At 44.9% G+C, this 12,151-nt stretch overlaps 1 protein-coding gene across 11 annotated transcripts in view; it reads left to right on the top strand.

Moving 5' to 3' along the window:
• Positions 1-12,151, top strand: part of TYRO3 (TYRO3 protein tyrosine kinase) — a 44,313-nt gene that overhangs the window by 29,317 nt on the left and 2,845 nt on the right. For all 11 annotated transcript variants that reach the window (XR_007509129.1, XM_049825244.1, XM_049825236.1 and 8 more), the window contains 7 exons: positions 1,008-1,103; positions 3,458-3,538; positions 5,145-5,237; positions 5,975-6,096; positions 6,399-6,508; positions 7,954-8,113; positions 9,523-9,659. Coding sequence is in view for 10 of the 11 variants with exons in the window: in XM_049825244.1 (XP_049681201.1) it covers positions 1,008-1,103; positions 3,458-3,538; positions 5,145-5,237; positions 5,975-6,096; positions 6,399-6,508; positions 7,954-8,113; positions 9,523-9,659 (799 nt within the window). In the remaining variant the exon portion in view is untranslated. The remainder of the gene's footprint in view (positions 1-1,007; positions 1,104-3,457; positions 3,539-5,144; positions 5,238-5,974; positions 6,097-6,398; positions 6,509-7,953; positions 8,114-9,522; positions 9,660-12,151) is intronic.

Here is a 12,151-nt window from a genome sequence, read left to right as displayed (position 1 = left end):
GATGTTTTTGCATGGAGAACATGGGATTAATTTACAAGGAGGCTTAGGCACTGTGGATGGCAGAGGCGAAAGGCCAGAATTGCTGTTCCCATACCAGTTACATAGTGCTTGTTAATTACAGCTACAATCATTGTGTATATTAGTGCAAGGCATAAATTCGCCACTCCCCTGCCCCAGTTTCACACTACAGGGACTCCTTCGACTGTAATATTATGCAAAAGTGAGATAAATATGGCTTGACAATATTAGCGGTATGCTTTAAACTCAGTGTGCTGAGCTGTGCTACAAGTATGAACCAATTAATCAGTCTTGGAAGGCCAGGAATTAGTAACTTCTCAAACAGGAGATTGAGTCCCGGGAATGGCCAGAGTTAAGACGATCCATTTCTGTCTCCTGATTCAGCAAGGGCATGGCTCTCTTAGCAGCACTGCATGGCTGGGTTAGGATGATGCTCCAGCTGTCTTTGACTTTGCTCCCCTGGGTTTAGAGGTCTCTCCATTAAATCTAGTGACCATAAACTGTTGGACATTATGTTACCCTCTCAGCCAGGTACTGTGAGACTTGTACTGTGCTTAAAATAGTCTGAGAGCCAGTCGTTGAAAACGGGTGCAGCTCTATCAACTTAAATGAAGCTGTATGAACCGATGTCTATCAGTGTCCCTTCTGATTGGATTTTGTCTATCAGTGTCCCTTCTGATTGGATTTTGTCTTCTCAGTGTTATTTACAATAGTTCTGTATTGCTGTTGCTCTTGGTGTGTTTACGGGTGGCGTTATCTCACCCTCTCCCTTTCAGTACTGTTGGTACATTTTCTTGTGGTTGAAAGTTACTAGCCTCTTGTCTGTGGTGAGGCTAGAGGACATGGAAGGGAACTCTGTTCTTTTTCATTTTTTTCCGCTTACAGTATGGGAATCGGATGGGAGAGAGAGATTAGAACAGGTGACTCTTGATGTTGTGACAGAATATTTAAGCATCCCTTATTTGACTCTTTCTTTATGTTTTTTCCAGTGGAGAGTGTAGGGATCAGTGACGAGCTGAAGACGAAACTCAAAGATGTCCTAATACAGGAACAGCAGTTCACCTTGGGAAGAATGTTGGGCAAGGGTAAGAACTAAAACTGAACAAGGCTTTACATTGTAAGTCCCACTTGTGTTACCTTTACTGTTGAGTAGGGAGAAGCAATTATAAGCAGCCTGTTTTCTCTCCTTCTGCTTGTAGATGGCAATTTAAATAGAACTTTCTCTTCCGCTGGGGTAAAACGTTTCAAAGGTTTAGCATAACTAAGAGGATATTGGCTAAGCCATTCCTATAATATGGCTCTACGGAGTCATGAACTGCAGTCTATGCTCAGCTTTCCAACGTGCTGTTGATCCACTGGCATGCGAATTTCTTTCAGAGATTTAAACAAAGGAATATTCAATTAAACTTCTGCTCTTTCTACTAACAAAGTGGTGCTGTAGAATTCCTTCCATTTACGTAAGCATGCATCAAGTATTAAATTGGCTGAGACAATACAGAGACAGAGGTGATCTACCTCAAACACTCCAACCCCTCAAAAAAAATGTTGATTCCGTTTCAGATATTCTCAATGTCTGGGGTGGTTTGAGTCCAGATTTTAGTTTGGGCTCTTATAGAGACCCATTTGGAACAGATACTGAATTTTGCTGACATTTGTCCTCATTAGTTCAGGTTCTTAGGAGCTATTCTGACTGTGGATCTCCATCTGGATCTCCCACACAGGTGCTCCTAACATTTCTCTGAGGTTTTCAGGTCAGGAGGGATGGGCAGAGTAAAGGTAGGATGCTTTTCACTTAACTCTAGCTAAAAAATTGGCCTAGAAACTCTGTGTGAAAAGATAGTTTTGAATTTAGGTTTCCCAAATGACAGGCCAACGTGCTAACTGTGAATCATCCTTCCCTACTTCTCAGGCTGAAGGCAATCTCTAGAAATAAGTGAAAACGTGTAATGATAGAGCCAATAACTAAGAGAGAAGCGTAAGTCAGGGGTCATAAGCAAAAGGAAGCTGAAGTGTTTGGCTTCCTTTTTCTCTATAAGACTAGTTCTACTGCAGTTTTCTTTGTCCCTTTCCCACTGGGAGCTTTCTTCTGCTCCATCCCTCCTAGAACAAATGTGTTTCTTTCAGAGCAGGAAGATGACCTTCCTGCAGAAGTAGTCTCAGAAGGCTTAACGATGCTAAGTAATTAAACACATGTGTCATCTGTTTGTGAGTGTCAGCTCTTGGCCAGTTTCTGGGATCCTGCTTCAACCCTTCTGGGCTGTCCCCATGAGAGATAACAAACTGGAAATTGGCTGCAGTGGGGCCTTGGTAGGAGGATGCTAGCTGGCAGGATCTGGTGTGTGTTGTCAGCCCCATTCCCACAACCCCATGCTCAGCATACAGATTGTTAAGACGATATGTCTGCGTTATCTTGGGCTCTGCTGACTCTACAGCTGAGCAACAGCTCCATGATACGGAAGCAGTACAAAATGCCTTTGCTCCTTCCCATTTTCCTCTTTTGTGGTCAGATCCACTGCTCGTGGTTATTGTGAAATAAGCATGTGCCATACAGTAAGTAGCGAAGGGCACTGGTGAAAAGCTAGTGGAAAGATAATGTTTTTGGGGTAGGTGTTCCAAGCGCCATATTTTGTTTCCTTCTTTTCAGTACCAGAGTTCCTCATACTAATGCATTTTGGGTGGGGTAAGCCGTTACAAAATCAGGGAGAGCAAATCTAGGGCCAGATCTAATGCAAAGAGGCTGTTATGGTGTGGTATAAAGCCACTCCAGGCTAAAATAATTTGAAGAGGGTTTGGCCAGTTGCATTTCTTCTTATCTCCCTTAGAGAACACACCAGGGTAAACACTTCCTCCTGTGAATTAGTATAACATGCGCACACCCAAGTAGGCGTTCTATGTTTTGTCTGGTTAGCTGTGATTCATAGAAGTAATTCCCTGAGTTTTGAGAGGTAAGGCCTGACTGTGTCTCAAATGGTTGAGTCCTGGCACCATTGCTCAGCTCTGATGGCTGTCAGCACTGAGAGCTTCCTCAGCCAACTCATCCACTCACTGCTCCAGCTAATAGCCCCTTCTCTGACCAGAGCCTCACTCAGACTCATCCTTCATGATATGGCTTCCCCAGAAATGTCTGCCTGGGATCCCAGCTTATACTCTGACTCTGCATCATGCATCTGGTGGAGGATTGCTTTCTTTTCCTCTTGTTTTCCTTTGCCTTCTGGGCTGCCAGCACAGTGGCCTCTGTCTACTGGTAGTGCTACCTCTTCTAGGCACACATATGCTGAAAGCTGCTGGCTGGAACTGCAGAATGAAAAATGAAGCTGGTAGCTGTTTTTCTTGTGGTTATTCAGCTTCTTTGCCAGTGACCCTTGGAGCGAACCTGTTGTGAATCATACTTTCCTCACAAGAAGCTGTTCCCTCACTGCCTGTTCTGGTCATTTCACAGGGGAGTTTGGGTCAGTTCGAGAGGCATTGCTGAAGCTAGATGATGGCTCTTTCCAGAAAGTGGCAGTGAAGATGCTGAAAGGTAAGTGAGAGCAGGGCTACCTGAAGTACTTAAGAGAGCTTGGAACGATTAAATGCTATCTGTCCTGTTATCCAGCAAACATCCCCCGATGCTCTTTACTTCTCTATGAGCTTCCCACTCAGCCACTCTACCCATGTTGTCTCCCACTCCTTTTATGTCAGTCTTGTAGTGGAAGCTCTTGAGGGAAGGACCTATACCACTTTAGTTGCTTGTACAGCACCTAGCATGTGGTAAGTGCTACCAAAACCAAGTCATAGCTACCGCCTCTTCTGTGTATAGAGGATCTCATTCAGTTGCTTGATTCAACACAGCACTACATCATGTGGCATAGACAGCCAGAAGAGTGTTTGGGCTGAACACAGCAACGAGCTAACTCATGTCAGTCAAGCATATTTGACTAAGTAGTCAAACTCCCTTCTGATTTGTCATTTGATGAGTGTACATAACAAGGGCAACTAACACGTTTGCCAGGCTGAAGTCTGTAACAGGAAAAGCAATTGATAGATAGGTGTAAGTCAAAGCAAGTATGTCCATATATTTATATATATATATATGTTAACCTATTTTATTTCACCCCTGTTGCCTGTAAGGAGTCACACTTATCTCGAGCTGAGTTTAGCTGCCACAGAATACCAGTTTGTACTAAATATACTAGTACCACATTAGTGTAAGTTGCATCATTTTATCCAGTTTCAACAATAATCAGTTTGAAAGTTTTTATGTAGTCAGACTTATCTAGCTTCAGGCATGTAACTTGGAAACTCTCTTGTCACCCTCCAGAGACACCTTCCTTTCTCCATTGACTGTTAAATGGGAATCTACTTTTGTTTTCTGAATCATACTTAAATTACTTGCCTAAAGCAGGTAACGTGAATACTCCCCTACAGGTCTGAGTGATCTTGCAGCAGGACTGGAGGACTCCTGCTAAATTCAGCAGCAGCAGTGGAAGAAGTAGTCCACTGGGCTAATTCTTGATTATACTGATATACTTCCATAAATCTGGACTGATAGCAATGAGAAATAATTTAATCCAAATTTATGTTGATGCATGTCACTGCTGAATTTGGTCCAAGCTCTCCAGTAGTGTGGTTATTTAAGAAATCTTAGCTCTAGCACCTAAGAAGACTCAGTCATGCTAAGAGACATAAAAACGTTGATCTTTCTTGCCTTCCTTATCAGAGATGAATTGGGGTCTGCTGTGCCAGATGGGGGCTCCGGGCCATCTCCTCAGTTTCAACATTTTCTTTAATTGTATGTGACATCTCCTCTCCCTGACATTGTATCAGGTCCTTTTAGTTAATTAATTCTTCCATCGTTTACCCACACATGATTTGCGCAGCTTCCAAGGAAAGTTGTTACTGAGAAAAGAGCTGCTAATCAGCAGGTCTGTACTCTGCCAAGAACCAATTTACTAGATGTCCCTGATGTGTGCTTACTGCCGCCCATCCTGGGAGAAGGTGTCGGGCTCTGCTTTGTTGTAAACTGGCTCACCTAGCTGTAGGTCTGAGAGGATGTGCTGTGCCACAAAGAACAAGTGTCTGATTATCTGTAAAGTCCCTTGGAGCTACCCACAAAGGAAGAAGACTTACAGTCACTTTTTTTCCAGCGGATATCTTTACCTCAACTGACATTGAGGAGTTCCTGCGAGAGGCTGCATGTATGAAGGAGTTTGACCACCCACATGTCACTAAACTGATTGGTAAGCCAGCGCTGCAGCTTGTGCCACAGAGCATGTCCCTTTCCTGCACAATCCCACACAGCCTCACATACTCGCCCCCACTGCTGTCCGACAGCAGCGCTAGTGCTCTGTGCTGCCTGGAGTCCTGCATATATCAGCCTTGGTCCTTCCCAGGCCTAGAAGGAGTTGGAGTGTGTGTAAGCGCTCACAACACTTGCCTTCATACACCATTAATAAGCATCTCTTATTTAAGCCATTTCTTTGGTTCTTGCAAATCCTACAGGGAGAGTTTGCCTGGCTGAGATATGTCTAAACTGCTGTGAAATGTGAACAGGTGGGTTGGTAGATGAATAGAGGGAGGGGAGATTGTGACTTTCCAAAATACTGAGTAAGAAGCAAGACATTTGTGGGTGGACACTATGGAACACAGGCAATTTCCAGAATGAGGAGATTGCTCTGCAGAGCCTGGACTTCAGGGCTGTCTGGTCTGGAGTGATCCTAGAAATATTTATAGCCGGTCCTGCAAGGAGAGCTGAGAGGCAGTAAGCACTTAGTACTGCCTCTAAAGTAAACGGCGTTAGAGGTATCTCAACACCTCCTGGCCTGAAGCCATGTAAAGTGGCTTGGAGCGTGGAACCTACCCACCAAAACTGCACATTTTCCTCCAGATTTGTAAGGGAAAGGCACAGTGGCCTGTAAGATTCCCCTTGGGACTGATCTGTTTGCTAAAACCCTTTTGCTATGTGTGTTCTTATTAGGAGTCAGTCTACGGAGCCGTCCCAAGGGCCGTCTCCCAATTCCCATGGTGATCCTGCCCTTCATGAAGCATGGAGACCTTCATGCTTTTCTGCTGATGTCACGAATTGGGGAAAACCCTTTTGTAAGTCTGTCTTACTGTAGAATTCCTTCTGGGAGTGTATAGATTTTCGGAGAATGTACTTGTGTCGGTTCAGGGTTGGTCTCCCAAAGGCATTGGTGGATGACTGGATTTTAATACCAGAGAAAATGGTGAGATGTGATGTTGAAATACTTCATTCCGTGCATGTTGAGGACCAACTCCTGCATTCCATCCCCTCCCTATATCCCCCATCCCTGCTCAGTAAGCTAGCAGCAAATCTCACAATTTTGCCATATGTGCTTGAAAGTTTTCAGGAACAAAACATAAACTATTATTTTTTTCAGAATTTGCCTGTTCAGACACTCCTCAAGTTCATGATTGACATTGCCAGTGGGATGGAGTACTTGAGCTCAAAAAATTTCATACACAGGGACCTTGCAGCTCGGAACTGCATGTAAGTGACCCATGAGTTTTTAGAGAACAGAAAGACCAGAGTGGGTAAGAGAGGGATGAAAAGCCTATCGTGTGACAGAAATGGGGGCGCATCCTGTCCGAGGATGCTGGTCTTTGCATTTAAGTGACAATAGGCGTAGGGGAGCCATGGTTGCAGGCCTGAGGGTGTGTGGTGGTGCTGGGAGCAACTCCTAACACTGAGCTTCCAAATAGACCCTATTTATACTGAACTTTTCCATCATTGGTCCGCACATCTAGTTTCATAGAGTTGATTACAATATGTGTCTCTAATTAGCCACTTTAATGGCTGTGCATCAGCATGGGCTACTTGTTCCATAATATAATGTAACCAACAGGAGAGAATGGTTTTGGCTGTGTTAGGAGAAAGGAACTTTCATTGTAGCCTGAAGTCTGTATTTCTTGTGTCTATTTTGAGGACTTGATTATCACAATATAAGAAATGGAGAATTTCCCTGAAAGCTTGTGGAGAATGCCTTCAGAAATAATTGCATGGTGAACACACTGTATGATCCCACATTGCTATTCTTGTCCCCAAACTACCTTGCCTGCTTTGAAGGGAAGAAAAGTCCTTTTTTATCTTTTCCACTCTGCTTCTTCCCTGAGAACAGAGTAAGGAACAACTCATTCTGGCAGACAGCACTCTGCCTCTGAACAAACCCACGACAACTGGTAAAATCTGCAATGAGATGCAGATTTCCAAAGGCATTTGAATGTCCAGATGTACAGACAGGAGCCTGATAGTCGTAATGAAAAATGATGGGTTAGCCTGCTTTGACATTTACAAAGAAACCCATACTGATTTCCTATTTTTAAACATCTAAAAAATACAGACTTCCTCCAGAGGAAGCTGGAGGAAGCCTATTGCAGCACATCTTCTGGGGAAAGCCAGGAGTCATTTATGAGGCCTGGGAGCATGAAGTCTTTGTGGGCCTCACATGCACCATTTACTGACATGTCTATGTTTAAGTGGGTGACAGAGCAATTCAGACCATTAACCAGGCCTGGAGAGAAGATGTTGCAGATCTAGTTTGAGGAGTTGTAATAGGCAGTCTAGGCAAGCACCCTATTTTTTTTGGTGGCCTATACAGGGTGCAGGCCTTGGAGGTAGTAGTGAGCACTTCAGGTGTCCTCTGATGATAATCTTGGAAACTACAGAAAGTACCTGAGTTCACTTTGCATAACCAAGTAGACCATCTGAGCATAGCCATTTCCTTACTTCCTTGGTCCTAATTCTCTCCCTGTTAGTCTCAAAGAACTGATTTGAAGCCACTAAACTATTTCACATGGGTCATCAAGTAGATGAAGTCATTATCCTTCTGGGTAATACTTGGTGAACTCTATACCTCAGTTCCCTGGACATAACTTTTTTTTTTTGCCTGAGGTAGCCAATAAATGCTTTCCTCAGTCATGAAAACTTTCCCTTAGGTTGGATGAGAACATGAACGTGAGTGTTGCAGACTTCGGGCTTTCTAAGAAAATCTACAGTGGGGACTACTACCGTCAGGGCTGTGCCTCCAAGCTGCCAGTGAAGTGGCTTGCTCTGGAAAGTCTGGCGGATAATCTGTACACAACACACAGTGATGTGGTGAGTTTTGCTGTAGTGCATTTGAAGACCACTTTTATTCCCAGTGAAGTGGAAGAATCCTGTATTCACTGAGGCTGGGAAAAGACCCTGGTGATGGGAAAGGGAGTCTGCCTTGTGTTTGAGGGACAGTGCTACCTCTGCTTTGGGTGCTGTCAGAACTCAAGACTGAAAGTATGTGCGAGTGGATTATGGCAGAAGACATGAACCCTTTTCCTGTGGTCCTTTGGTCCTCATTTTTCAGTGCTTATCCCCATCCTCTCCTTCACCTTTCCCCTTCTCCTCTTCCTATTCCTCTCTCTTTATGCAGTCTCTCCTTTCTTACTCTTATTCTTTTTCCTTTCTCTTCTGCATGACAATTTGGAGGTGGCATTTGTGATGCATATAACCCCCACACTCATGTACAAGTGCAGCAAAGGTACTCTGTCCTACAGAAGACATTGGTGGAACTTCATAGATTCTGAATATATCAGTGCTTAGACACTCCTGCCCATAACTTTGCCCCTGGGGAGTGAGGCTAAACCCATTCATTTGAAATTTTTGCTTCCTTTCCCTTTGTTTTTTGGTTTTTTTTTTTAGTTCTGATACATTCTGCCCTCTTCCTTGCTGCCTTTTGATCTGGTTTCACATTAGTTTTCTCCTTCAGGCCTGTGGACTTGCCTTTGCGGTTATCCATGTCACAGTGTCCCTGAAGAGATCACCAAGAGTGCCTTGTAACTCAACTGCTGTGTTGCCCAGTGATTGCTGTAACCACTATAGACAGTGTTTAGCGATTGGTGATCGCTACTTCACCCAGTGTACAATAGACACTGGACAGGGTTTGGCTTATGAAAATAGTAATTTTTTGCACCTAACAAACCTTGCAGTTTAGTTTAAATGTAGAAGTATGACTGTTGTAGTGTAGAGCACAAATGAATATGAGCCATGAGTGGTTTGTTCTTCACCCTGCTTATTGGCTAAACTCTGCTTTCGTTTGTGCCTGTACATTTCCAGTACCTCAGAATCTGGCTCAATGAATTAAGAAACTGATTTGTGAGCCCCAAATCAAAATCTTCTTATAGCTGGGAACCACAAAACTGATACCACATACCTTAAAGAACCATGAGTAGGAGATGCTTGGGAGAGGTCTGCAGGTGGAAGACAGCAGTAGCTCCCAGTCTTCCTCTGCTCCACTGCAGGATGGGACCAGGCAGGGCCTTCAGGTGTCTCCCAAGATGATGTGTCAGCATCAGCAGCATCTGATGAGTCGTTTCTTTGTTTTCTAGCTAGAGTTTGCATAGTCCTTGCATCACTGCTGCTCACATGACTTTACCCCAAACTGGAAGGGTCAGCACAGTCTGAGCATACCGAAACCCCACCCCAGTGAGCAGGGAACTGTCTGTTCACTTGTTCTGTGTGCTGTTCCCTTTCAGTGGGCGTTTGGAGTGACCATGTGGGAGATTGTGACCCGAGGGCAAACCCCTTACGCTGGTATTGAGAATGCAGAAATCTACAACTACCTCATCAGCGGGAACAGGCTGAAGCAGCCGCCAGAGTGCCTGGAAGATGTGTGAGTAGTTCCTCGCCCTACTGACATGTGATTCCTTGAGAAGTTTGGCTCTCTGGAAGGAAACAGGGGCAGCTGGCTGGGTTGCTGATCTGAATCTATCCACTTTCCAGGACACTAGAAAGTCTTTGGGTTAGCTACCAGATACTCTCTGCTGGCAGAGCTGCCTGGAACCTGTGGTAGCTACGCGAGCAGCTAACTTGGCTCAAGGGTTTGATCAGTGTCAACATTAGCAGCTCTTGGCTTTATGGCAACTGTAACTGTGTTTCCAGAAACTCACTGCTCCCTACCTTCTCAGGCCAGCATCTGAGAAAAGAGTTGAGTTTCGTGGCACACCCTGAAGGCTGAATAGAAAAGCAATCTAGCAAGACTACAAGGAAACTGGATTGCAGAGGCAGTGGCCTGCATGTGTCTTTCAAAGCTTGGCCCAGTTTTCAAAATTGGATCTACTACTCTCGCAGAAACAGCGTGATGAAAGAGAGCAGATAGGAGGATCTAAGGTTCTGTAGATCAGTGTCCCACCTTAAATTACAGGTGGAAACAAACCCGGGACAATCATGCAGATACTGGTTTCAGACATTTTCAGACTTGCAGGAAGGACTCGGGTAGCCCACGGGGGAGCAGGCAGCCGCATGCTGCAGGCTGTGGTCCTGCCTTAGTCCTGCAGCCAAGGGACCATTCTTGGCCAGCAGGTTATGTGAAACATTTGCTCAGGAGCCCTTGCTGCATAGGTGGTGGCTGGAGTTTCCTGGAGTCCACACACGGGGCTGAGGTCCCCCAGGGAGCGTCACCATAACTTCTCCCAGGGTAAAAGCTTGTCTAGTCTGGACAAGGTTAAATCATTTCACTGAGTGCCCAAGCAAGTCTCTGTTTTCTCTGTTGTGCCCAAAGCAAAACGTAACTATAAGCACTGACTTTAGTGGCCTTTTCAAGCCATTCCTTGTGTGTAAAATGGACAACATGAAGTCTTCTTTCCTCCCTCTTCCCTGCTGCTCTGATGGCGGATTATTTCATGTGGTTTTCTTTCTCCAGCCTTTCTTCCACATAGGGAATAATCTGTACTCTTGCTATTAAAGCTGTACACTTTTATCTTCTCAGCAGTTCATTTTAACTGTTCCTGAGTTTAAATGAAAACATCGTTTTACTAGTGCTTAAATTCATTATATGTCTGCATCTTGACTGCTGTGAGTAGCTTTGGTTCCAAGTTGTGGAGCTTATGGCCATCGGATGTTATAGATACCAAAAGTAGAGAAGAGATTCAAAAACCTGCTAGGCATTGAAGAAAAATCCATCAAAAACTACTAAAAAGGCACAACCTCCATTTCAAGAGGCCCTTGAGCTACAGGTTATTGAGACCTGGGGAAATATACAGAAAAATCTCACTACATGCTCACCCTCAGCTTATGTGCTTTCCCCAGGCGTCTGCTACTGGCCGCTCTCAGAGGGAGGGTACTGGGGCAAATGGACTTTTGGGCTGATTCAGTACAGCCAGTAGTTTTCTACCTTTCTTTCAAATGAATTTCTGCTGTTTGCGAGTGAGGGTAAAAGAAGATATTTAATTTGGGGCCACAGAATAGGAAGTTTCTATTTTATCTGGAGCATTTAGAGTTATTTCTACTGTTTGTGAGGGACGTAAATCAGGATTAAGACAACTGAACCATAGAAGCTTTCTGTAAAACTAGTGTGAGATCAAAACCAGTCTTGTAAAGCTGATAGCAAGCAAGGGACACAAAAAGTAAAATAAAAGCCATCATGAAATGCTTTATTTCCCCGTAAAGGCCATATCGGATTTTTTCCATTTACAAGTTTAACTGAGGTTCATTTGTCTGCGGTGTTTTTCAGGGCCAGTACTGTGCTTTGTTCCTGTTCCCTACAGAACTGGCAACAATAATGCCATAGGAATGCAGCTGCCAGTCTTGTGGGGGATGCACAAAGAGGAGGAGGACAATGGCTCTGGCCACGCTCCAGCCCAGTGGGCTCCGGCGGGAGGCCTGGCCGGCGGGAGGCCAGCCAGCGCCGGCGCTGAGCTGCGAAGGCAGCTGCAGGAGAGCAGAGCTCTTCACCCCTTGCCTGAGCACAGGCCATCGGAGCCAGCAACATCTACTAATGCTAGCCCTTGGGCAACCAGAGCTGAGGTGGCTGGCGTTTGACTGCAGGAGAGATGCTGCAGGATGGGGCCTGAGGCTGCTAACGGCACTGAACACATCTTCTGCATAGGGGTGGTGCCTTTGTAGTAGAAAGGCCATTTCAGCTTCCCTCTTCCAGCAGTGAAGCTGTTGTCTATTCCTCCGCAGCCTTCTGAACAAACCCACTGTGCCTTTTTCCAGTCCCACTGGCAACCTGTCGGGCAGCAACAGCAGCACACCTCCATTACGCCGGCAGCACTGAGTTAACATGGTGTGAAAAAAGAATATTCTGGAAATAACTTGCACCTCCCACAGTTGGACCTCTTGTTTTCTTTCTTCCTGTGTTTTATCTGCTATTGAACTAGAATT

The sequence above is a fragment of the Accipiter gentilis genome, chromosome 22, assembly GCF_929443795.1.
Source record: "Accipiter gentilis chromosome 22, bAccGen1.1, whole genome shotgun sequence".
NCBI lineage: Eukaryota > Metazoa > Chordata > Aves > Accipitriformes > Accipitridae > Astur > Astur gentilis.
The sequence above is the reverse complement of the archived record's forward strand: the minus strand, read 5'-3'. Positions and strand labels throughout refer to the sequence as shown.